We start from the raw sequence: 26,635 nt of genomic DNA on the forward strand, positions 1-26,635 counted from the left end.
CAAACTATAGAACCAGCCAAGATGTCCATCAACAAATAAGTAGGTTATGTACACAATGGAATTTTACTCAGCCATAAGGTAGAGCAATATTATATCATTTCCAGGGATGGAACTGGAGAACATTATGCTAAGTGAGATTAGTCAGTCACAAAAAGTGAAAAGTTGGATATCCTTCCTGAAATTGGAAGCTGGGGAGAAAATGAGGCATAGGAGGGACTCCAGACAAAAAAAGAAGAAACCTTTGATGAGTAAAGAAGGTGACCTAACTGAGAACGATGGGAGGGGAACACCCTCATGTACATGATGTACATTCACAAACATATCAAAGTCAGTCACTAAGCTGAACATGAGAAGGAGGAAGAAGAGAGGGAATGTGATAACAATTCAGGGAGGGCTAAATGAGTGATATGTGCATGTATGCCTCTACCATCTTTAAACTCATTAAGTTGTATGATTACAAAGCATCAATAAATTTAAAAATTACAAAATAAAATAAGAAATAGAGGTAGAATTCAAAGGCAGAATGCATTCTATTCCCAGGTTCTATTCCAGAACCATAAACATACACACGCACATGCACACACACGCACACACACACACACACACACACATACACACACACACTATATACACTTTATAATATATACATATATAAATCAATAAAATGGACTGATAGATGGTGATAGACCGATAGTAGTGTGATACCTTAGAAGCATTATTAAATTTTGTATTATTGACATTTGGGAGGCTGAGACCGGAGGATCATGGTTTGCAGACAGCCTCAGCTACTTAGTGAGGCCCTCTGCAACTCAGTGAGACCCTGTTTCAAAACAAAGAATAAAATATTGGGCAGGGGGTGTAGCTCAGAGGTCAAATGCCTCTGGGTTTCATCCTCAAACCCGCAAAAAAAAAAAAAAATTTTGTATTGTTGAGAAATGGTAATGCTACTGATTAATCTTGGACTTCATTAGGTTTTTGTGTGTATTAAATTTTTTATTACGATCACACAAGAAAATACAAAGGCTATGAGATCTTCAAGGTTAGTAGAGGGATAAAATGGATTTAATAAAAAGAAATTTGATTACTTTCAAGTAAAGGATAAAGGAATAGGAGAAAGACAGAAAAAAAGGTTGCATAACAGAACAAAAGAAATAGTAAATAATTCTACAAATTTCGGTGAACTAAAGCTATCAAGTAAAATACAGCTTATAAGATAGAATGTTAATGCCTCTAAATCTTTTTCCCAAAATTACTCACCTTGAGCCTGAGCACACAAATGGAGTGAAAGTTTCAGAATAGAGATGGACATATTGTGTGAGTACTCAACAAAACCAGGGTGTTACACCTATATTAACATTTGACAAAATAGTCTTTGAGACTATTAGAATTAATAGAAATCATAGAAATAATAGAAATTAATAGAATTAATAGAAATAAAGAGAATCAAAGTAACAAAATTAAAAATTCACTGGGAAAACATAACTCTTCTTGTTCGTGTAGTTAACATTGTAAATATTTAAAGCAAAATCACCAGAGTTGCAGGTAGAAATGGAGGAATACTGGCAAAGGAGATTAAAACTTATTTTACTCAAGGACATGTCAAAATGGTTTTAAAAACTGAGCACCTTTAAGTAATAAAATGTCCCAACAAACTTCAAAGACCTTTCCTACACACCATGTTCTCTGAGTATAATGCAATAAAGTCAGACACCAGTAACAAATAAATGTTTAAAAATCTCCATATGCTTAAGTTTAGAATTAATAACATGTTTTAAGGTAATTCAAAGATCAAAGAAGATAATATAGTAGAAATTGGAAAACAGTCATGCTATATAAAAAATTCTATCTAATATAGCTCAAACAGGATGGATTTATGGCCTTACAAATAATAGAAAAGAAGAAAAATTTAAAAATTAATGAAGTAATCATCCAATTTAGGAAGTTGGAAAAGGAAAATATAATATAGACGGCAAGAAGCTGGGCACAGTGGAGCATGCCTGTAATCCCAACTACCCAAGAGGCTGATGAAGGAGGATCACAAGTTTGAGTCCAGCCTAGGAAGTTAACAAGATCTTAGCTCAAAATAAAAAAACAGAAAAGGTTGGTGATATAGCTTCGTGGTAGAGGACTCCTGGGTACAATCGCCAGTACCAAAATAATGCGGTGAACTGGGGTGGGGAATAGGTATAAAAATATAAAATAAGCTTTCCACAGACAATATCGATGAAAATACATACACATACACTGCATCTAGGTAACTTTGAGGAAAATGCTTTAGAGGAATTTTACTACATGCACAGAAGGAGACATAAACAAGGATATTTGTAGCATATCAATAATGACAGCACATTGGTTACACAAAGAACAGACAAATTAAATAAATTGGATATATTTATCCAATGTATTCTATGTTATACAGCAAAGAAAATAAATCCACTCTATATTAATCCCTATGCATAAATCAAAAAATTCTAGTATTGGGCTTAAAATGCAAGCTACCAAAATATGCTTCATTCTGAAAAAATACAAGTACAAATTTTAAACTTTTGATGTGTAATTACAGTGGCTTAATTCATATATATCATAAAATGATGAAGACACATATTTGAATAATAAGCATTAAACTCAGGGTAGTTCCTACAAGATAGGAAAGAGAATCTATAGAGAAAATTAGTGAGTTACAACTTTACTGTAGTGATGTTTATTTTTATAAACTAGACTAATATGTTTGTTTATGTTATTTTAACATATTTTATATATCTAATGTATTTAATAATAAGTTGCAATAAATATAAAATTATGCATTAGAATAAAAACAGGAAAATGTTTTATAACATATAAACATTATAAAACCAAAAACATGAGAGTTCCGGGAAAATGGAGACAGGGAAAAGTGTGCTTATGAGTCCCGCTAACAATCGATCTCTATTACCACAAAATCAGCGCCTCTCATAGTCAGAAAACACCATCAGCAGAGAAATAAAAATGGTAAATACAAGGGACAAAGAAAAAGAAGGCTTCAAGAACAACCAGACACCAGAAAGAAACCAGCCTGCAGTGCCACAGCCGGAGCCACGGCGCAGAGCCAGCTGGCGCCATCTTCGCTCGCAGCACCAGGCTCCAGAGAGGAGGGGGACTCAGAACTGAGCTCAAAACCAGAGAGGAGATACACCGGCCTCACGGCCGAGGACGCAGCAGCAGCGCCATATTGCCGGCAGCAGCTGCAAGTTCACCGGACGGCTCCAGACCAGCGCACTTAACAAGCCACCAGGCTCCAGAGAGGAGGGGTGGACAGCGAGCTGAGGTGAGCAGCTGTGGAACAGCCAGGCTGAATTCGGCAGTTTTTTCAGCGTGTAAAGCTCCCAGGGGCCGGACTCAGCACACCCTGCAGGGACCCAGAGTGGAGTGCAAAACCAGAGAAGAAATACGCCAGCCTCATGGCCGAGGGTGTGGCAGCGATGCCATATTCCCAGTGGTGGCAGCAGCGAGTTCACTGCCATCAGCACACTCAACAACCATGAGTCAAATTGTGGCCCCTAGAGGAGAAATCCCAGTACTGCACTCCCAGGCACTTGCGCAGATAGTCTTCCTGGGTCGGAGATTTCTGCAGTCCAACCCAGTGGGGGAGTGGCAGCAGCAGAGATATCAAACCATAGTTGCAGCTCCCCCTGGGAGAATGCCCAGCCTGGCACCCCCACAGTCTAAAACAGCCTGAATTGACTCCCTGGGTCTGAGACTCTATGATACAACCCAGTAAAGGAGTAGTGGTGACTGAGATACCACAGACTCGAGATCCAGAGCACCTTAAGTGAAGTCGGAGTGACCCAGAAAAGAAGCCAGAGAAGGCACAAACTTTCAAAATCATGGAAAAGAGAAATAACAATGGAGCAATGAATGCCCACAATCTTAGAAGATGGAAGGATTTTCCATGTTCATGGATTGCAGAATAAATATCATTAAAATGGCCATCCTTCCACAAGTGATCTACAGATTTAACGCAATGCCCATTAAACTAACAAGATCATTCCTCACAGACATAGAAAAATTAGCCCTTAAATTTATCTGGAATAACAAAAAGCCCAGAAGAGCCAAGGTAGTTCTCAGCAACAAAAACCATGCAGGAGGTATCACAATACCTGACTTTAAAATATACTACAAAGCCATTGTAATAAAAACAGCATGGTACTGGCAAAAAACAGATACATAGACCAATGGAGCAGAATAGAAGACCCAGAAACAAGTCCACACACTTTCAGCCAATTTGTTTTTGACAAAGGGGCCAAAAACATACACTGAAGAAAAGATAGCCTGTTCAACAAATGGTGTTGGCAAAACTGGTTAACCATATGCAGAAAATTGGAAATTAATCCCACTTTCTCACCCTGTACAAAAGTCAATTCAAGATGGATCAAAGACTTGGAAATCAAACCAGAAACCTTGAAGCTCCTTGAAGAGGGCATAGGTCCAACACTGCAACATATAGGCACAGAGGAAAACTTTCTCAACAAGACCTCAAAGGCACAACAAATTAAAAGGAGAATCAATACATGGGATTGCATGAAACTGAAGAGCTTCTGTTCAGCAAAGGAAACTATCAAGAACCTCAATCGAGAGCCAACAGAATGGGAGAAGATTTTTGCCACCTACACCATCGATAAGAGGACTAATATCTAGAATATATAGAGAACTCAAGAAACTCAACACTAAGAAAACAAAGCATCCAATAACAAAATGGGCAAACAAACTAAATAGACTTAGTGAGGCCCTTTGCAACTCAGGGAGACACTGTTCCCAAACAAAGAATAAAAAATAGGGCAGGGGGTGTAGCTCGGAGGTAGAATGCACCTGGGTTCCATTCCCAGTACCGCAAAAATAATAATAATAAAAATAAAATAACAATAATAATAATAATAGAGGTAGAATAACAATATAATAATAATAATAATAATAATAATAATAATAATAATAATAATAATAAAGGTAGAATAACAATGAAACCTAACATTATTCACAAAGGACATTGTTCTATTTTATATATATCTACAATTTAGCCCAAAGAACTCCATGAAGTGATATATAGTCTTCACATTTTACAGATGAGGAAATAGAGACATAGAAATTTGGATAACTAGCCAGGTATGGCAGCACGCCAGTGTAACCCAGTACTTGGGCGGCTGTGACAGAAAGTTTGCCAGTTTGATGCCAGCCTTAGCAACCTAGCAAGGGCCTCAGCAACTTTGTGAGACTCTGTATAAAAATTTTAAAAAACAATGTAGCTCAGAGATAGAATATCCCTGGGTACAATCTCTAGTACCACAAGAAAGAAGAAAGAGAGGAAAGGAAGAAGAAGGAAAGGAAAAGAAGGTGAAGCACGAGGGAGGGAGGGAGAGATGGAGAGAGAGAGGGAGGGAAGGAGGAAGGAAGGAATTTGGATAACTAATGTAAGAAGATTTGAGCTTCAAGTGGCCATGGCGACCTGGGATTCTGGCAGGCAACGGGAGAACCTGTACAATTTGCCACTGCTGATCTTTCTCCTATATGTAGTGACAAGGATGGTCCTACAGTAACAGCAATGAACAGAATGAGGCTATAATATGACTGTATGTTGAATATTCATAGAAAGGTGACTGAAAGGTCACAAGCCCAAGTGTTGACAGTCCATAAGTGTGGGGAAGGAAGGCGGGGTGGAAAGAAGCCAGAGGCAATTTCTTCGTAGATTGTATTACCCTTCTCATGCAATCGACAGCCACGCATGTGTGTATTGCCTGTGTAATTCAAACCACCACCTTCCAAAGCTGAGCTAATCAAAAACATGTCTGACCTTCTGGTGGAGATGGCTTGGTCCCGTTTCCTTTGTCCACAACCTTGCCGCGGGGCTTTGTTGGATCCTTTCTTTTTTCTAAATCTTTAACTGGAAGAAAAGTAGAAACATAGCAATATGTTATGCTAATGTCTCAAAGAAAACATTGAATAAGTTTTACTAAAAACCCTGCAGGTCCTAAAAGAATTAAGAGAGATTAACTCCACAGCACAAAAACATCCTTGAATATTAGAAGTGCTGCTTTTTCAAGCTTGCGCGGAGAAGGTACGGAGGCACATAAGAAATTCTGTTGATCAAATATTCACCATGAGCTGATGCATCAGATACATTTATTTAATTCTCAGACCTACCGCAAAACTGGCATGATCACTTCATCTCATTCACTAGAGATTAAAAAGCCAAGAGGTTAAAACACCTTTTATAAAACCAGTGGATGATGGTTTAAGCCAGATCTTCAAGAGTAATGATTTAAGCCATATGACTTCAGCTATATCTTCTATCATTTAAGTCATAACCTCATTTTTTTACAATGACATTATCTTAGTTTTAAGCCATATCTTTAAGTCTCTGGACTGAGCCTATGGGCTTAACTCCTTCTTTAGAAAGATAATAAGCATGAATAGTCTCCCTTGAAAATACTCTATCTGCATTAAAAGATGGAACCATCAAAAATAATTTTTCTGCAAACTTTGAAAAAAACACCTCTTTGCTAAAAAAATGATCATGATTTTTTGTCATTAATAAGGAAAGATATAGAGAACAATGATAACCCTTGGCTTTTTAAAACACTCATCCCTGCTACACCATCAGCTTAGGTTTCTCCTGCATTCTCTGCTTCAAACTCCGCAGTAGCTCGCCTGCCACCGCTTGGAAGCTGAAGTGGTTGGAGGCATTGGGACCACCACCAAGTGGAAAGTTTCTGCCTGTGGCTCTGCAGGAGCCAGCCAATGGCAAGACATTTCATTCCCTTATTCCATTCTCTTTGTGGAAATCAGCAAAGTTCTTAGAAGGTAAGCTAGACAGAAGAAGCAATGATTTCCTTCAAACCATCTTTGCTATCTTATCCAGAATATGATTTCATTATTTCTGTGTTTTTCTTTTCCTCATCTTTCTTTCCACTGGCTTCTATTCCTTTGCATAAATGGTTTGAGACTCATCACCCACCAAAGGCTTATCACTGGAATTCTATCATTCCTTTCCTTAACAACGTTCCTTGGCCTTCTGGTACCCAAAGCTTTAATTCCAATAAAAAGAAGGAGGAGGAGGAGAAGAAAGGAGGAGGAGGAGGAGGAGGAGGAGGAGGAGGAGGAGGAGGAGGAGGAGGAGGAGGAGGAGGAGGAGGAAGAGGAGGAGGAGGAGGAGGAGGAGGAAAAAATGGTGGTATATGTTTGTAATCCCAGTACTTGGGAGGCTGATACAAAAAGATCATAGGTTTGAGGATAGCATCAGCAATCTAGCAGATTCTATTTCAAAACAAAAATTTAAAAGGGCTAGGAGTTTAGCTCAGAGAGAGGATGCCTCTGGGCTCAATATTCAGTCCTGATTACTACTACTACTACTACTACTACTAATAATAATAATAATAATAATAATAATAATACAAAATATTTTGATCATCCAAGGTTCTTTGATCATGACAGGCCCACCGATTTAATTTTTTTACATCCATTTTTTTAGACCTCATTCTCAGGCTCCTTTAAAAACACTGGCACTTTTTTTGTGGTACTGGGGGTGGAACCCAGGGGCTTTTCTACCTCCAGGCTATACTCCCAGACCTATTTTATACTTTATTTGGAAACAGGGTTTCACTAAGTTGCTTTAGAGCCTAAGTAGCTGAGGATGGCTTTGAACCTGTGTGATCCTCATGTCTCAGCCTCCCAAGTGCTGGGATTACAAGCATGCACCACTATGCCTGGCTAACACTGGCACTTAAAAAAAAAACCTCTTTTTACTTAATTTTTACAAGGGCACTATCTTGATTTTTTCCTATTCCTCTAACATTTCTCTTATATTTCCATTCTTTGGATCTTTTTTAAAATTTACATTCCTGAAACATGATCATATAGTAAAGTTTTCATGTATCTCTGTACACCCTGACTATAATTTTCTCATCCTACAAGTTTATTTCTATCCTTCTATGGATAATTTCCAAATCTACATCTTCAATTCCACCCACACATGGACTTTGGCCCCAGTTTGCCATATATATATATATATATATATATATATATATATATATATATATATATATATATATATTGCAATTTTAATATAAGAAAAATTGAGCTAAACAAGTCTGGAGGAAGAAGTTGATCTGTGGAAGGATAATCATCACCATCATTGTCATCATCACCATCATCACCATCATAATCATCATTGTCATCGTCATCATCATCCTCATCATCGTCATCATCATCAATGTCATCATCACCATCATCACCATCGTCATCGTCATCGTCATCACCATCATCATCACCATCACCATCATCATCATCACCATCACCATCATCATCATCATCATCCCAGAGATGGGAACATGGGGAAACTTTACTTCAAAGGTGACATTTAAATCAGACTTTTAAGATGGGCAAAATTTTGGAAGCTGAGATCAACAAAACATTTTTGTGTATGTGTATGTGTGGTATTGAGGATGAAACCCAGGGACATTTTACCTCTGAGCTACACCCCCTGCCTATTTTATTTTTTACTTGGAAACAGGGTCTCACTAGGATATAGACAGTCTAAGTAGCTGGGGCTGGCCCCAAACCTGTGATCTTCCTGTCTCAGCCTCCCAAGTGTTGTGTGCTACCATGCCTAGATTAGCAAAACATCTTTGTGTTTTATTTTTTTTAGTACTGGGGAGGGGACCCAAGGGGCATTCTACCTCCAGGCTATACTCCCAGACCTATTTTATAGACCTTTATTTGAAAACAAGGTCTCACAAAGTTGCTGAGAGCCTCACTAAGTAGCTGAGGCTGGCTTCGAACCTGTGTGATCCTCCTCTCTCAGCCTCCAAAGTGCTAGGATTACAACTGTGGGCCACCAAGCCTGGCTAAACTTAATTTTAGGAAAAGCTTTCTGATAGAACAATGGAGACCTGGAGCTGCTTTTGAGCATTTTCCCTGCTTAGAACATCTTCTGCATGCCCTCCTTTTCTGTCTGCCCCAAATACTATTTTCTAACTGGTTTAAGTCAAAAGCTTATGCATGTCTGCCCTAGCTCATTACTAGGGCAGACAGAAAAACTCGCTTCCCTGAGCCTTACATGTAGCCCTCTCAATACCTACCATGTTGTCCTTGTTCCTAAGTCTGCTCATAATGGAGACTGCTATTAGTAGGTCCTTAATAAATGTCAATAGATTGATCATTGGAAAGAGTTATATTCCCTGTGCTGTAGGTTGTTTAGGCCGAGGTTGGACTGACCCTTGCTAGGGAATCTATAAAGGAGAGGCAGGCATTGATCGCTCATTTTTAAGTATTTATCAAGCACGTATGATACCAGGCATATGATATGCAGCTGTGATATCATAAGAAATAAAGGAGGCGAATCTCTGGCTTCACAAACTTTGCAGACCTATTCATCAGGACCACAGAGAAATTAAAAGACCACAACATGGTGTCATCGTCAACCGGCAGGGAAGCCCTGGATGCTAAGAAAGCACACGGGAGAGGTGCCTAAGCAAGGCTCGAAGACGATGTAAGGGAGGGCGTTTGAAAATAAAACTTAAAGAATAGGTAAGAAGCCAACAAACAGCAAAAGGGAAGGGCAGAGAGGGTAAGAATTCATGGAAAGTTGGATTGAAGTTCTTTTAAGATCACTCAACACCCAAAATGATCTGGGTTTTCGCCTTTAGAATATATACTGCAGACTCAAATTCAATGCTGGTTCAGAGCCCCTCAGAGGGTCTTGAAGTCTCATAAATACATACTTCTGAATTGGCCTCGAGCCGGCTTGCTTTCCTTATCTTTGTTGTATGCAATGAGTTGAACTGTGTAATTCTGCTCCGGCATCAGACCCTGAATAATTGCTTTAGTTGCAGTGTTCTGAAGATTCAATTGATTGGTTTTTCCCCCTATAATAAAATGGAAAAATAAGTCAGTTATAAGAAATTAGGTTAACTCTATGCCTTAAGAAATTTTGTTAACCAACAGATATGATTTCAAAAGGTGAGACTTTTTTTTTCTTTTCTGTGGTACTGGGCATGGAACCCAGGGGTCTTCTACACCCGGGTTACACTCACAGACCTATTTTATATTTTCTTTGGAAATAGGGTTTCACTAAGTTGCTGAGCACCTCACTAAGTAGCTGAGGCTGGCTTTGAACCTGTGCGATCCTCCTGTCTCAGCCTCCCAAGTGCTGGGATTACAAGTGTGCGCCACCACGCCCAGTTAGAAGACATTTTTTAAATTTATTTTTAAGATGGATTTGGTGATGCACACCTGTAATTCCAGTACTTGGGAGGCTGAGACAGGAGACACTCATCAACCTAGTGAGACCTTGTTTCAAAAAAAAATTTTTGAAAAATAGGGATGGGGTATAAATCAGAGTTAGAGTGGCCCTGGTTTCAATCTCCAATACCATACATCCCCCCCTCAATTTATTTTTAATTATTTATTTTTACAGTGCAATGTTTTGATGTTTTGGTGTACATCAAAAGGTCAAAACATTTAAACACATATAATGATATATATGTGTATAGCACTTAGTTGTAATATAATTTTCATTCTCCTCTTTAGCTATATCTTTTTTTTTCTTTTTTAATACTGAAGATTGAAGCCAAAAGCAGTCTACTGCTGAGCTACACTCCCAGCCCTATTTTATTTTTTTGTTTTGAAACAAGGTCTCACTAAGTTGCTTTGGTTAGCTATAACCCTGTGATCCTCCAGTCTCAGCCTCCCAAATACTGGGATTCTAGGCATGTACTCCCACATCCAGCTTCAGCTGTATTCTTTTTTACTAGAAAACTTAAATAGTTGTTTAAATAAAAAAAACATTCACAAAAATCTTTCACTATAACACTATTACTTTTTACTCTACTAAAAGTCATAGTACAAGATCATAAGACAATAGGCCCTCAACATCAGATATATTCTTCAAGGAAAACAATTTCACTTAAAAGTGAAGAGGAAAGCCGGGCATGGTGGTGCACGCTTGTAATCTCAGCATTTGGGAGGCTGAGACCAGAGGATCACAATTCGCGGACAGCCTCGGCTACTTAGTGAGGCCCTCTGCAACTCACTGAGACCCTGTTTCAAAATAAAGAATAAAAATCAGGGTAGAGGATGTAACTTGGAGGTCGAATGCCCCTGGGTTCCATCCCCAGACCCGAAAAAAAAAAGTGGAGGGAAACGTATGAACAGGCTAAATATAATTATGCATGCTGGAATTCCTCCTATGGCCTCTCTAAAGTAATTCAAAGCATCCTTGAAACATAAGTGACTTAATTATCTTAAATCTGGCCACCACTAGCTCAGGATGATAAAGCCTGGGCACTTAAAAGATAGATTGGTTCATTACATAATTTCTAAATCAGATTACCCCTCTATCAAACTAGACTGACAATGAAGGCTTTCTTTTTCTTTTTGTTGTTCTTTTATTTTTTTTATTGGTGCATTGTAGTCCTACATCTTAATGGAGTGCAAGATGGTAGAGGCACACATGCACACATCACTCATTTAGCCCGTCCCCAATTCCCGCCCCATTCCCTCCCCTTCCCTCTTTCTCATATTTGGCTTAGTGGCTGACTTTGATATGTTTGTGAATGCTGCTGATTAAATACTCAACTTATGTCAAAATTCCAAATATACCTTTCTTCTCTAATTTCTGGCAGTGATTACTGTGTCCAAGAAAAAATAAATTAATTTAAAGCTCTGTTCCTTAGCAGTAACAGCAAAGAAGGGGGTCTGAAATGTGCCAAATTAATCAGGAACACTGATTACGGTACATTTTAAGCATATTCTAATGAAATTAGTGTTCTTAAGTCCAGGTTTTTCTGCTGATATTAGAAATATTACCTGCTACTAGAGAATATAGTTGAGCCTTTATCTTGCCAAAGCCTATTTCTTTAAAGACATTTGTGTCTAAGATGTCAAATCTGGCTTCATAAACTTTTTTTATCACTTAAAACACATCTATTATATGACGTACCAAATAAATCTTTTATATGTGTACTTCACTAAAAATAAAAAAAACTTCTTAGGAAATCCTTTATATTAGAGTCTCTCTTTGAGAGGCAAACAGTGTACTATTTTATTAAGGGCTTTGAGCATCCTACAATAAAAATATCGTAAACTCTAAGGCAGCATTTTCCAAATTTATTTGATATTTAAAACCATTTCATTACATAATAGCTATTAGCATTCTGTAAAATACCATAGAACATTTAATGAGAAAGACTAGTATAAACCATACTTGGACCACCTACAGATATTTTGTGACTAGACATATTTATTGCACTGCTTATTTACTATGCTTAATCAAGTAGGTACCGAACGTCAAGACTAGATTGACTTGGGCACTGCAATAAGAAATTTGGATAAATTAAATCCAATATTGATCAAAAAAATAGTTTTCTTCCACCCTCGATCTTTATTTTTTATTAGAGATGTTTAAGCAAGAAGTGGTCATCTACTTTTTGGGTACATAGTTTCAGAGGGGATTGAAAGATCAGGTTGAAGTTTGATTCAGAGGCTGGCTACAAAAGCCACCTCTAAGATTCTATAATTCCTCAATGAAATTTGTTTGGGGTACTTAATAGTTTGATTTTATTAGTAATAAATCAGGAAAATTAAAAGTACTAATCATCAGCAGGGATAAAAGTTTCTGTTCAAGTTACAAGATACAAAATATGCAAAGGGGTCACAAATTAGGAACTTGTGTATTGACCTTTTGATTCATTATGTTCAAAAGCCTCTTAAATTTAAATTTCCCATGATACCTAATTTTTAAAGACAAACTCTATTTTTAATGTTAAAAAATTTAAATTTGGGCCATATTCTAAAATGCAATGTCTCATTTTCAAAATCCAGATTTTGAAAATCCAATATCCAAAAAGTTGGCATCTGGTATCATTCAATGGGAAGCCAGATGTTTTAGCTGCTTGTCTTATTTGAGATTTTAACTCAAATACTGGGTAAGATGACCACATTCATGAACAGCAGAGCATTTATTTCTCTCATGAAATTGGTTGGGAAAAAGTCCCCAACAAAAAAAGTCCAGCTTCACTTAAGTATCTTTATCATCAAGGAGGAAAAATAGTCATTATATTTATGTAACATATATTTTAGTAATATGGTATTATTAAGCACGTATTATAGGCTATTGTGAAAATAGGCTATGGTAGAAGAAATGAGACCTGAGATTTACTAAGGAGCATATGACTAGCAATCGTTGGTAATATTCAATATATGGCAGTCACTGCTCTAAGTGTTTTGAATTTATTCATTCATTTAGTCTTTACAGCCAGCACTTCTTGAATTTGATGTGTATAGGAATTACCTGGGGGTCTTTTAAAATTCAGACACTGATTCAGAGTTCAGGGGAGGGAGCTAATATCTGTCCTTCTAACAAGCTCTCAGGTAGTACTGATGCTGTTGTTTCCCAGACCAACCTTTTTCAATCACAAGCTCATAAAACCTCCACAATGAGAGCACTGCTATTGCTTTACACATTCTGCAGAAGGAACTGAGGCACCGAGAGATTAAATAACTTGCCTACGTCATACTATTTATAAATCACAAAACCAGAACTTAAACTCAAGAAACCCAGTTGATGATTCCATCTTTGTCTCCATGACATCCATGAAATTTGTCTCCATGCTCCATCTAGTTTATTATATTTGTATAATAAAGACAAAATATGGGAAAGAAAAATCCAACCAAAATTTTATTTTTAAAATTACACGAGATTATTTACATTCACAATGAATGACTTTCTTCAACTTATGTTTTCCCCACTTCAACTTTCATTGATTTTCAGAATCTTTACATAGCTTTACTCATTTTAATGTACAATTGCTAAATAATGCTTTAGCAATCTAATTAATTATTATGTGTTTAATCTACCACAGCTATTAGACTCCTAAGTACATTACATTTTTTAAGTATTAATGGAGCAACACTATCTAGTCTATGATAAACCAAGGTAGTAAAATTTTGTGATAGTCTAGAAATTTGGCCGGAAGCAAACTAGTTAGAGTAAGACAAAGAGTTACTTTTCACTTGGGGGAACATCATTTCCTTGATTAAAAGATAAGATTTCAAGCTCAAACGATTAAATAAAACAAAAGCTTTCAAATGATTCTAAAGCAACACTTGGCACTCCACACTTTTAATTACCTATCTATAAAAAGTTGCCAACGCTCTAGATAAAATAGGCTATTGTTTTTACCTGATGCTGGAGTCACAAGAAGTTTGTATCCACCAAATTTCCCTCTTGGAGCCTTCCATGAAATCTGTATACTGTCTTGAGATAATACATTATACCTTAGCCTTGTGGGTGGAGACACTGGAAAAAGAAGAACAAAGTTGGTTTTCAAAAACACAAGAACATTTAAGCTTCGGTTGTTAAATTGAAAAGTTAAATTAACATAATCAAAATATACATGCTTCTTCGGCCTCAAAATATGTTCTTTTTATAACCTCGCTAAAGAATTGATCAATCTGTAAAATAAAGCAAACTTCAGAGCAGTTGCTTTTGACTCCTGGGACACCCATGTATCAAGTAATGTTAATCTTATGACAAAGAACAAGATTTAGCCTCAAAGTTTAATATTCTAGCCTACTCGAATAATTGAAGCAAATCTTTTAAAATGCTTTTATTAAATTACAAGGATAACTTTTTCCACTTGGAACATATGAGCTTTTATAATCTACTCTACTGGGACCAGTCTATACAGGTCTTTAGGTTTCCTGCCGTGGTGATCCAATATTTTTGATGATATGATATTTGAGAAGGATATGACAGACATACCATGGAAAGACGATATCCATTTAAAACATTCAAGAAAGAGATTGTAAAGGCATTTGGGGATCGAATAGAAGTTAATTATGCTTTGTGATTTCTAATCCACTCATCAAGAGTAGCTGATTTATACCTGTCAGATACATAGTTCATGGTCATGATTCAACCCAGAATGTAAACTTTTTGACAATTCACAAAAATACATAGATCCATTTACATTTGTGTAAGTCATTCAAGTTTCAAAACACATTTTTAGTACCTTTCATAAGTGTTCCAGAAATAAGTAGCTTAGAAAGGTGTCTATTATATAATATCAGATTAGTCTTTCAAAAAAGAAAGGTTAATGATTAACAAAAAAAAATAGTACTTATTATCCACTTTTCTACCCAGCTACCTTCTTTCCTTACTTTAGGAAACAGAATGCAGGGGATGGAAACATTCTGCTAAAAAAAAAAAAAAAAAAAAAAAAAAGTATGTGGTATCACCTGGGGTTTAGATATTACTTTGATTTTCAGTTCCACTTATAACCTAAATCACCTTGAACAAGTGATTATTCTTCCAAAGCAGCAGTTTCCTTATTTTTATAAAAGATGACAGTAATACTTTCTACAAAGAAAAGATGATAATTGTAAATGAGCTAATGGATATAATAGATATAAAGCATTCTTTTTCTCCCTTTTGGTCTAATATTGAGCTCCAAAACTAACTGAAGCTCCTTACAAAAATACCCTCGTATCCCAATGCTATGGATAAAGAAAGCAAGGAACAGCTTAGAGATGTGCTCAAGGTCACATACTGGTGAAGGACTGTTCCTGGCCCCAAATGAAATGCTTGTTTCATTGGAAGAAGATCCACATTAAGAAGTCACTCTGCATTGAGCTGGATGAATGAAGGATTAACTACTCTACAAACTCCCCACTCATCTAAAATGAGTAAGCAGTAAAAGACACAATCCTAAGAGCAGCACTCTCTAGTCCTTTATTATCTATAAGTACAGAATGGTAGTCATATGGAACAAAAACATTAATTTCCCATTCTCAATTAGATATGATTTTAAAAATAGTTTATATTTTTCTGGTTAATGGGAAAGTATAAATTTATCATACGAACAAGTACTTTCAAATAGAGGTGGGAGGTGGCCAAACCTAGTATTGTTATGAACAGAGGAACTATTTTTGCTTAGTCTTCAACTTGGGAAAAATCTACATATAGATAAGTACTTATTACTTATAGAAGAAAAAATATTTTTGGTGGTACTGGGGATAGAACCCAGGGGCTTTTCTACCTCTGGGCTACACTCCCCCAGACCCATTTTATATTTTATTTGAAAACAGGGTCTCACTAAGTTGCTGAGAGCCTCAATAAGTAGCTGAGGCTGGCTTTGAACCTGTACGATCCTCCTGTCTTAGTCTCCCAAGCGTTGGGATTAAAGGTGTATGCCACCACACCTGGCTAGAAGAAATTTTTAAAATTAAATAATGCATATAAATTTCTGAGTCAAATCAAGTCAGTGGGCTGGTAGATATCATCGGCCAAGAGTTTGCAAAAAAAAGGTACAAGTAAAAGAAAACCAGCATGACTGGGAACCATCAACAGGAAAAGTACATCAAAATGTTTTCAGTCTAGATGGTTCCATGAGGTCATTCAATTACGCTAACCTCCCAGCTCTTCTGATCTCAAGGAGAGCAAAGAAATAAAAAAGATTCAGGATAGCTAATTTAGAGATTAGAAATCTGCACCGCATTTTCCATGTAAACTAATATTCATTAAATGTTGTTATTTTTTGTTTTGTTGTTGTTGTTATTGTTGTTGTTGTTGTTGTTGTTTTGGTGGTACTGGGGTTCCTGAAAACCCTTCTACTTCCAGGCTATACTCCCAGACCTATTTTTTTTTTTTTTGAAAACAGGGTCTCTTAAGCCAGCGCTGCTAGCTTCAAACCTGCACGATCCTCTTGTCTCTGCCTCCCAAGCACAGAAATTACAAGCATGTGCCACCATGCCTGGCTAAATGTTGTTTGAGTTAATATTTCTCAACATCTCGGCAGTCAATAGCTAATCTTCCAAACCTCCAGAAAAAAATAATGAGAACTGCAGGGACTGCACTAAGATAATTTAGATGATGTCCTATAACCCAGAGGAGCGGCTTCCTTTCATTAAATTGCTCAAGGAAACATTGTGAAGCCAATACAGCGGCTAAGCCCAGCAATATTCAACCCTTTTATTAATCTACAAGTGATTCATAGAACTCCAGCCATATTACAACGGCAAGCAAAATGCAGTATCACTTATATTTCTTCTCTTGAAATGTGTCTATTCATTTAAGTTGTCCATTTTTGTATTGGGCTGTTTTCTAGTGTTATGTTTTTTAAGTTTTGTATACATTCTAGACATTAATCCTCTATCAAAGGAGTAGCTGGCAAAGACTTTCTCCCAACAAATATCTGGTAAAATGGTCATAATTAATTAGCGATCAGAAAAAATGCACATCAAAACTACAACTGAGATTCCATCTAACCCCAGGAAGAATGGCAATCATCAAGAATACAAATAGTAATAAGCACTGGTGGGTACATGGGAAATTAAGAACTTTTATTCACTATTGTGGGATTGTACATTTCTACAACTACTATGGAGATCAGTATGGAAGCTGCTCTCAAGACTGGTAATGAAACCACCATATGACCCAACTATACCACTCTTCCATATTTTTCCAAAAGAATTAAAGTCAGAATACTGCCGTGATACTTTGATATTCAGGTTTATAGCAGGACAATTCACAACAGCCAAATTATGGCTAAGTGTCCCTCAACAGATGAATGGATAACAAAAATGTGGTATATACACACAACCAAATTTTGCTCAGTTATAAAGAAAAACAAAATTATGTCATTTTCAGGAAAATGGATGGAACTAGAGCGAACATTAAGCTAAGTGAAATCAGCCAATCACAGAAAGTCAAGGGTGATATATTTTCATTCATAGGTTCAAGCTAGAGAAAAAATAGGAAACAAAAAAATATTTTCGATAAATCAGGAGGGAGACCAGTTGAATAATGAAAGTGGAGGGGAGAAGAAGAAAGTATGAAAGGAAAGCTGATGGAGGAGACAGTTCAAATTTACTTTTTCCATATAAAAGGTATCACGGTTTAAATGGGGGATTTCTTTTTCTTATTCAACTAAAATTTGTTGAATAGAAAAATTAAAACTAACGGGCGGCTTACTGCAGCTTTAACAAATCTTTATTACAAAATTAGAAAATAGAGCAGTAGAAAATAGAGAAGGAAAAAGCAGCATGCTGAACCGCATGCTGGAGAGCCCAAAAATGGAACTCTGGCCTCTTTTGGGGACCCCAACCTTTAAGTGATTTTGTACTGGTGTCAGCGTTACCAAGGCAATGGGCTAGTTACTTATTCCTTACCCAGGTTGTGCCTTTTTGTCTCCAGGCAGTGCACTTACTAAGTGCAAGGGTCAAGAATCCATCTGGCCCTTGTCTCTATTATATTGGGCAGTATTAGTTGCTCACCAACTAGGGTGCTTTGAAGCCACACACAAAGTTTACCTTTCCTATGCCAGCCCGGATCACAGAAGAGAGGAGGTAAGCAGAGGCACTGGTTGCCTCTGTTGTAATTTGGGGGCTAATGGTGTCAGTTGACTCTAAGGCCTTTACTATAGGTTAATCATTAGAATGAAGGGCAAAGAGAGAGAGGAACTCTGCATTGTAATCGCTGCAGCCCCCTCCCTGCCTGAGCGCCTGCACAGCACCTAGGATCTGACTATATTTTACATTTTGGAAATTAATATCAAAGCAATTTTCCAATTCCGGCACATTAATACATTTTGATGCCTCTTCCCAATACTGGTACAAAAGGTATCACTATTAATCCCACTAATACACCTGGAGAGGCGTGGGTAGCTGGGTGGGACCAGTGGGAACAGACCACGTGTTATGTGCATGTATGTCCACATCACTTTGAATCTCACTATGATGTATAATTACAATGCACAAATAAAACTACATAAAAAGCAAGGTCACTCTGACCTTCCATTAACAAATCACATCTAATGCCTATATAAGTACAACTGCTCTCACAATTGTTAAAAGAAAATTTTGGTTAGACAAAAAGTTCACATTCCCTTTAAGGTCTTGCCTTGAAAGGGGGGGGGGGATCATTGAAAAGAAGTTTTTAAAAAAAAGAGGCATGAGGTCACAGTTGTGGATTTCAAAGTTAGCCTTTTACTCCTTTAGGAAAAGCTCTGGGACTTGAGCCAAAAAAGAGTAGGAAATTGACAAAAACACTGTAAGAGTCATGGCAAAATAATTGCTCTTATCTCACAGAACAAAAATTTATATATGTTTAATACCAGGCCCATGATTTTTTTTTTTTTTTGCCTTTTTGCAGGCTCAAAGGAAGTGTGTTCTATTGCATATATACTGGTTTAACTTCCAGTAATAATTATGAATGCTTACATGAATTTGACTCGAAAGTTCATCTGTGTGAGTTCAAATCCTTATCTATCAAAAAGACAAAAATCAAATGTAAAGTTAGATTTCTGGCATGAACTAGGAACCCAGAGGAAGCTAACAAAGTTACCCTCTGCACGAGTCAGGCTTCCCATGTGGGATTAGGCTCAGGAGAACGCTTGTGTGTGTATAAACTTTACCCCAAAGGAGGATGAAGAGCCACCCATTGTCTTCTGACTGCAGGGTAAGGCTGATTACTGAAAGTGGAGGGTGCTTTGTTTTGCTAGATTGTGCTGTGTTTTGTTTGACAGTGAACATTTTCTTTAAAGCTCAAGAGTTTCACTGCAATCATTCCCATGGAACCCAAAGGCAGAAGAGACATTTTTATATCCTTGTACTGATGCCTGTTATCAAGTACTTATGAAATTCGATTGCATAATCTGAATATTTATTAAAGGAGTAATTTTGTGCTATTTCTTTATCTCTCTCTCTCTCTCTCTCTCTCTCTCTCTCTCTCTCTCTCTCTCTTCTCAACTCAGTTGAAATCTTGCTGTTTTGACAAGTGATAATCTATGTAAAGATTTATTTATAATAAATATTCTCATTAATTTCCTAGAATGCTACTTTTTACAGAGGAATGCTACAATGAACATCCCATTATCCTATGCCCTCTTCCTTATCTAAAGGCAAATTGGTTTTCTTCCATGGAACACCACCGCCTCCCCCACTGCAGGAGCCTCAGCTACACTATCAATCCCCAGACTTCTAGGCTAAAAAGCAGGAAAATGACTCAAACCAGGGTTTGAGAATCTGCAACTGGAGTCCAGTAGCCAATGAAAGAAGGAGAAATGACGCTGGTGGGTTTTATTTTTATTTTTTTATTATTTATTTATTTATTTATTTATGGTGATAATGGGGGTGGAACCCAGAGGCTTCCTACCTCCGGGCTATACTCCCAGACCTATATTATATTTTATTTGGAAACAAGGTCTCACTACGTTGCTGAGAGCCTCACTTCATAGCTCAGGCTGGCTTCAAACCTGTGCGATCCTCCTGTCTCAGCCTCTCAAGCGCTGGGATTACAAGTGTGTGCCACCACACCGGGCCACTTTCTCTGGTGGTTTTATTCCAATAACATTTTCTATAGAAAATGATCATTAGTTCCTTCAAACTAAAACTCAGGGGGTGCCTAAATTTTTCTATTTTTCAAACTTGATCAAATTTTTATTTTGATTATATGACCTACTGCATTACAGACTAGCAGAGTTTTGCTTAATCTGACCAGAGAAAATACCTTTAATGTGCAACCAAAAATCTGTTCCTGATAAGAGATGTGAAAGTAGAGATTACACAGAGTATTTTCCTCTTTAAAAGATAGTTTAAAACCAGGGGTAGTGGTACATGCCTGTAATTCCAGTGCTTGGGAGGCTGAGACAGGAAAATTGCAGGTTTTAAGCCAGCCCCAACAATTTAGCAAGGCTCTTAGAAACTTAGCAAGACCCTATTTCCAAATTAAAAAAATAGATCTGTAGATGTAGCTTGGTAGAATGTCCCGGAGACCCTGTTTCCAAATAAAAATGTAAAAATAGGTCTGGGAGTGTAGCCCGGAGGTAGAAGGGCTTCCAGGAACCCCAGTACCACCAAAAAATAAATAAATAAGATAAAATAAAATAAATCACTAGTAAAAAAAGAAACTTGTACTTTAGGATACTAAATTGATTTAAAAAAAACACATGTATATATGTACATATGTATATATACATATATATGTGCATACATATGTGTATATATACATACATCCCTCTCTCTCCCTCTCTCTTGCCCCCCCAAAGCAGAGAACTATGTGGCCATTTTTTTAATTTAGATTTTCATGTCACATATTTTTCTATTACATACATTGCCAAAACATTTACAAATAAAAATTCAAGGGAGAGTTATTATAGTATATTCTGGAGATTATTAAATCTTGTTTAAAATCAAATATGGTATAATTTCATGACCTATTATAAAGATGCTTAAAACAGCAATAAGGAAAATGTCCTCAATTTACAAATATGTTTGACTGCTAATAACATAAAAAATACATGCTAACATAGAGGTCTTTCTAAAGTTAAATGTAGCCTATGCAAAGTCTCCAATTTCATATGCCTTGAGGTTTTTAAGTGAGAGTTACTTTACCTTCCATGGCTTCTTGTGATGATCCAAAATAAACATTGTTAGAACCAAGTGCATATTTACTGTGAAATTCTGGGCAAGTATCGATGCTATCATTCTATATACACATTTTTCTCTATAGCAAATACATGACTTTTCCTGCATACCGGTTCATTTAATAACTTGTAAAGAAAAGTCTAAAAAAATTAAGGTAAATATAATTACTTGAGCCAATGTGAGTTTACAGTCTCTGGAGAGAAGAAGTCTTTTATGACATATTGCAAGGAGACGCTCAATAGTGAAGCACATTCTGTTGGTTGGCAGTTTGAGAAAGGAGCATTAATTTCCTGTGCGTCTCTTAATACTAATGTATTAGTTCTCTGTTGCTGTGGTAACAAATTTCACAATCTTAGTGGCTTAAAATAGCAGATACTTCCTATCTCACAGTTTTGGGATTCAGAAGTCTGAAAGGGTACTCTGGGCTAAAATCAAGGTGCACACAGGACTATATTCCTTTCTGGAGGCTCTAGGGGAAAATCTATCTTATGGCCTTTTCCAGCTTCTAGAGTCACATGTGTTCTTAGGGCCATGGTTCTCTTCCATCTTTTAAGCCAACAGTGGCCGGTCAAGTCTTCCTCACAAGACATCAAAAATACTAGCTCCTTTGCCTCCCTCTTTCATATTGAAAGTCATTTGCAATTACATCAGGGCTACTCAGATAATTTCCCTATCTTAAAGTCAACTGATTATGAAACTTTATTCAATCTAACATCGTTATCCTCTTTTGCCATATTTTATAATGTATCCACAGTTTCTGGAGATTATGAAGTGAACATCATTTTGTGGACACATTGTTCTGCATAACAATGACCATTTTTCCTCCTTTTCCTAAGTTATTTATAAACATGACTATCACAATGCCTATATGGTGTTGAAAATTACTGTCAACATAGGCTAAGCCACAGGAACTCACTACCATATCTGCTTTAGAAGCAGAAAATCAACCCAGTAAAGCAGTTCATATTCTTTATTCCTTGCTCAAAATCAATCGTGTAAAAATGAAGCATTATGGTAGAAATAAGAGGAATTTTCTCAAAAATTTTATGTATTTTCCGGAACACTAAAGCTAGTACCAGCTAAAGTTTTCTAACTGAAAATTCCTTCACCACGAGCCGCCATCTTCCTTCTAGAAAGATTCTCTAGTCTCCATTTCTCAGCCACGACACTCACTTGGCTCTCCTTATAGCTGTTTAGGTTGGTTTACCTGTTTGTTTTGGACACTTTTGATCAGTCATTTTCTTCTACTAAACTTTTAACTGCTGATGTTCAGCAGAACTGCTCCTCACTTCTTTCCATTGAGCTCCCCTTTTCTAACACCGCCGAGGTCCTCAAAGCTCTCTCCTGACTAATTCCAAAGTATGATCCAATATAACCTCCTGATCTATTTCTGTTAAACTTCCCACCAGCTGCTGCTAGCCATTTCCACCTGAATATCTCCCAAACACCCTAAGCTTCCTAACAGGCTGAGCTATTTAGCTTCCATTTCATATATGCACTTCATCTAATTAATCTCTTCAACAAATATGTACTCTGACTGAAGCATCGCTCTGATACTATCTTACAGTTTTTAGATTCAGAACTGTATCTTGGATTCAGAGATAGACGCACTAAAATGGGGACCTCTGCCTTTAAAAAGCAGCAGAAAACAAACAATGGAAAAGCCAGTGTCAGAAGTTATTGATGTTAAAGATGTTATTTCATTTACTGTTTAGAAAAATACATGAGATCTTTGGGAAAGCTCCTCTTATTTCTACATGTTATTTACATGATTGATTTTGAGCAAGGAGGAAAAGATATGAATTGCTTCATTGGGCTATTTCTCTGCTTTTAAGGCAAATATGGTAGTGAATTTCTGTTGCTTAGGCAATGTTGACACTAATTTGCAAAGCCATATAGACATCTTAATAGTAATGCTTGTGAATAAAATAGAAAAAAGGTCATTGTGGTAGCAGAATAAGGTGCCCACCATATGATACAAACATATAGAAGCAGTAACAGAACAGAAAATTAAATTAAAGGCTCCAATTACTCAGTCACTAGCAAGAACCCTCAGAGCTTTCTCTGATGTTTCCTTCTCTTCCATCTGACTTTACAGTTAATCAGGTAACAAGTTCTATTGCTCCCACCTCTTGAATGATGCTTGAATTTATTCTCCTTTTTATTCATATTGTCTACTTCAGATCCTTTACACTTATTTCATAAATTAATTTAATATCTATTAATGGTCTAATGTATTTATTCCTAAACTTCAAACCCATCTGAGTCCCAGAAGTAATACTATTTACACTGCTATCAAAGCGCTTTTCTAAAACACATAATTGTTTAAATTCTTCTATAACCTGGCTTCAATCTGTCCACCTCTCTTTTACCACATCCCCACATTATATATATATATATATATATATATATATATATATATATATATATATATGCTTATACTTCTATCTTCTGAGTGAAAAGTAAGCTGCCAGGAGGCAAAAATTCATAAAGTCCTGTTCAGCTTTAAATCTTGAATTTGACATACAGAATATTCCCCACTAGTATTGTTTTAAACTGGTTAACAACACATATCTAGTAGACAGTCTCTTTGTGATATTCAAGAAGAGCTCTGTTATGAGCAGCTGCCCCGTAAATGACCATTTCTTCATAAATCTAGACTGAAATGGCAAAACTGAGGGGCTTGGTAATTTGCCTACCTTTTGTCCTAAGGACCTGTATCTTGTGTCCTTGATTTTAGAGAGTTGGTTATCTGTGATTCTCATTATGGTTTCTCTGATTGTCACTGCTGAAAACATTCTTTAACCCAAGTAAATAACATAAGTAGAATTTGTCTACGTAACTTCTCAGTCATGGGTTCAATAAAGTAGTTGAAAATATGGTCATAAACCCAACAACTATTTTAGCATGCAAAAAGTTTAGTTCCGGTCCCTTCCAAACAGGTGTGCCTCGATTTAAGTAAGTAGGGTGTGGTGGTTTATGCATTTGACTGTTTTGCAGTGCTCAGTTCTGAACGTTAGACATTAACGTTTCTAGAACCACCTTATTGCATTTATTTTTTTCTTGCTCTGTTGATGAATGATATTTCATCAACACTTTAGTCTCTGCAGGATTATCATGTTTGTCTAGTAATGTCACTCTATACACTTGTATATGCTGTGGATTTACTTCAGGGGTTAGCAAAGCTTTTCTGTAAAAGCCCAGATAATAAATGTATTTGGCTCTGAGGGACAGTCTCTGTCATGACTATTCAACTTGCCTTTGTAGCATGAAGGCAGCCATAGAAAATGTATAAATACACAGGCAGGCATGGCTGTGTTCCAAAACACAATAGTCATAAAAGCAGGCAAGGGGCCAAGTCTGTAGTTTCTTGACCACAAACTTACATTATAAAATAGGGTGGAAAAATGCAGAAATTAGTAATACAAAGAGCAGATTTCACCAACTAAGTTCAATTAAAACAAACCTAGCAATTATCACAAATGCTTAAAGTGGCATGTCAGCAGCCTGTCAGGCTCTTACAACCTTTAAACTGTTTGCTCATTTTTGAAGAAAAAGAGCAAAATTAAGGACCAGCCATAAAGTGGCACGATCTGTTGTAGCCATTCTGTATGGAGACAAGGCATCATCAGAATACAGACACATTCGCGGTACCGCGTTTTATCAAGAGAGCTGACTCTGCAACTCTCTTCATCATGCAAATTTGATTTTTACTGATTAAACCTGCATAGCATTTTCAAAAGGAACTATTTAACCAACTTCCACAAAACTACTATGCTCAGTTACTGGTGAGGTTTTACCTCTCATTAGAGTCCATTTTTAGGTACGTTTTTATAGTGCTGACAGTGTGTAACTGAGAAAAAGCCAATATATTCCCCTGCCTAGAAACACAGTTGAACCAATGAAGCACTACTAAGGTAAAATTAAAATGATAATCAGAACCAAGAAAGCTAGACTTCCGGGCTGTACTGATACTCTTGAAGTTTTCAATTACCTTGACCCTGGACAAGGATGCAGAAATATGCAATTGCCAAAAATGCTGGAATCAGCCGGTACCGCATCTTGCACTGAAAAATCTTCATTTTATTCTCTGCTTTTTACATGGGTTGTAGCAGCTGCCTGCAAACAGAGAACATGGGAACATCTTTTAGAATATTGAAAAGAAGTATATGCAGTCATCTATGACAGATAAGGAAATGTGGATTGGGATTAAGAAAGAATTCTCCAGAACATCAGGTATTTCATCCTAAAATACAAACTAATGAAAGATTTTCTAGAAGAAGCTGTAGATTTGAAATATGTGCTAGAGAAGTGCAGAATCTGATTTGTAACTCTTCTATAATGATTATAAATTGCTCAGTGAATTTCCCAAATGGATAAATTCCATCTGTTGACCCGATATGAGCATTATAACCAAACACAATGTCCTTTCCAGTTACTAGCCCCTCCCATAGATAGCACAGACAGCTAAAATTTCTTCTGGTGCCTTATGTTGCCTACCAAGTACAAGTCTATAGGCTCTTTCTTTTTTTCATGCTTTTATTGGTATATTGTAATTATGTATCATAGTGAGATTAAAAGTGATACTAACATACATGCACACATGGTTGGTGTCTTCCCCTCCATTCCACCCCATCCTCTCTCCTTCCTTCCTGTACATGTTAGTGAGATTGGTAGTGATACCTTCATATATGGATAAAAAATTATTTCAGTTCATTTTCTTTTTTCTCCTTTTTTCCTCCCCAACTCCATCCCCAATCCCCTTGCACTATTCTACCTCTCTCTCTCTCCCTCCCTCTCTCTTTCTCTCTCTTTCTCCCTCCCTCCTTCCCTCCCTCTCTCCCTCTCCCTCTCCCTTTCCCTCTCTCTTTCTCTTCTGCAGTACTGGGGAATAAAACCTAGGGGCATTCTACCTTCAAGCTATACCCCCAGCCCTATTTTTTATTCTTTATTTAAAAACAGGGTCTCACTAAGTTATGAAGGGCCTCACTAAGTAGTCAGATCCTCCTGTCTCAGCCTCCCAAATGCTGAAATTACAAGTGTGCGCCACCACGCTGGGCTTAACTCCAGTTAGAATTGGAGTCCTAAAGAATACAAACAATAAGAAATGCTGATGAGGTTGTGGAGGGGGGAGGAACATTTATACACTCTTGTTGGGGTTATAAATTAGTACAACCACTAT

General features: G+C 37.0%; 1 protein-coding gene across 5 annotated transcripts in view; it reads right to left on the reverse strand.

Moving 5' to 3' along the window:
- The window catches only part of COL14A1 (collagen type XIV alpha 1 chain), a gene marked incomplete at both ends in the record, with an annotated part of 205,215 nt that extends 179,680 nt beyond the window's left edge, over positions 1-25,535 (reverse strand). For 4 of the 5 annotated variants that reach the window (XM_080694909.1, XM_080694908.1, XM_080694907.1 and 1 more), the window contains 4 exons: positions 5,822-5,911; positions 9,750-9,893; positions 14,210-14,326; positions 25,448-25,535. In XM_080694909.1, the coding sequence (XP_080551035.1) occupies positions 5,822-5,911; positions 9,750-9,893; positions 14,210-14,326; positions 25,448-25,535 (439 nt within the window). The remainder of the gene's footprint in view (positions 1-5,821; positions 5,912-9,749; positions 9,894-14,209; positions 14,327-25,447) is intronic. The other variant, XM_080694911.1, reaches the window with a different exon arrangement.
- Positions 25,536-26,635: the final 1,100 nt, after the last annotated feature.

The sequence above is a fragment of the Muscardinus avellanarius genome, assembly GCF_963383645.1.
Source record: "Muscardinus avellanarius genome assembly, chromosome: 4".
NCBI lineage: Eukaryota > Metazoa > Chordata > Mammalia > Rodentia > Gliridae > Muscardinus > Muscardinus avellanarius.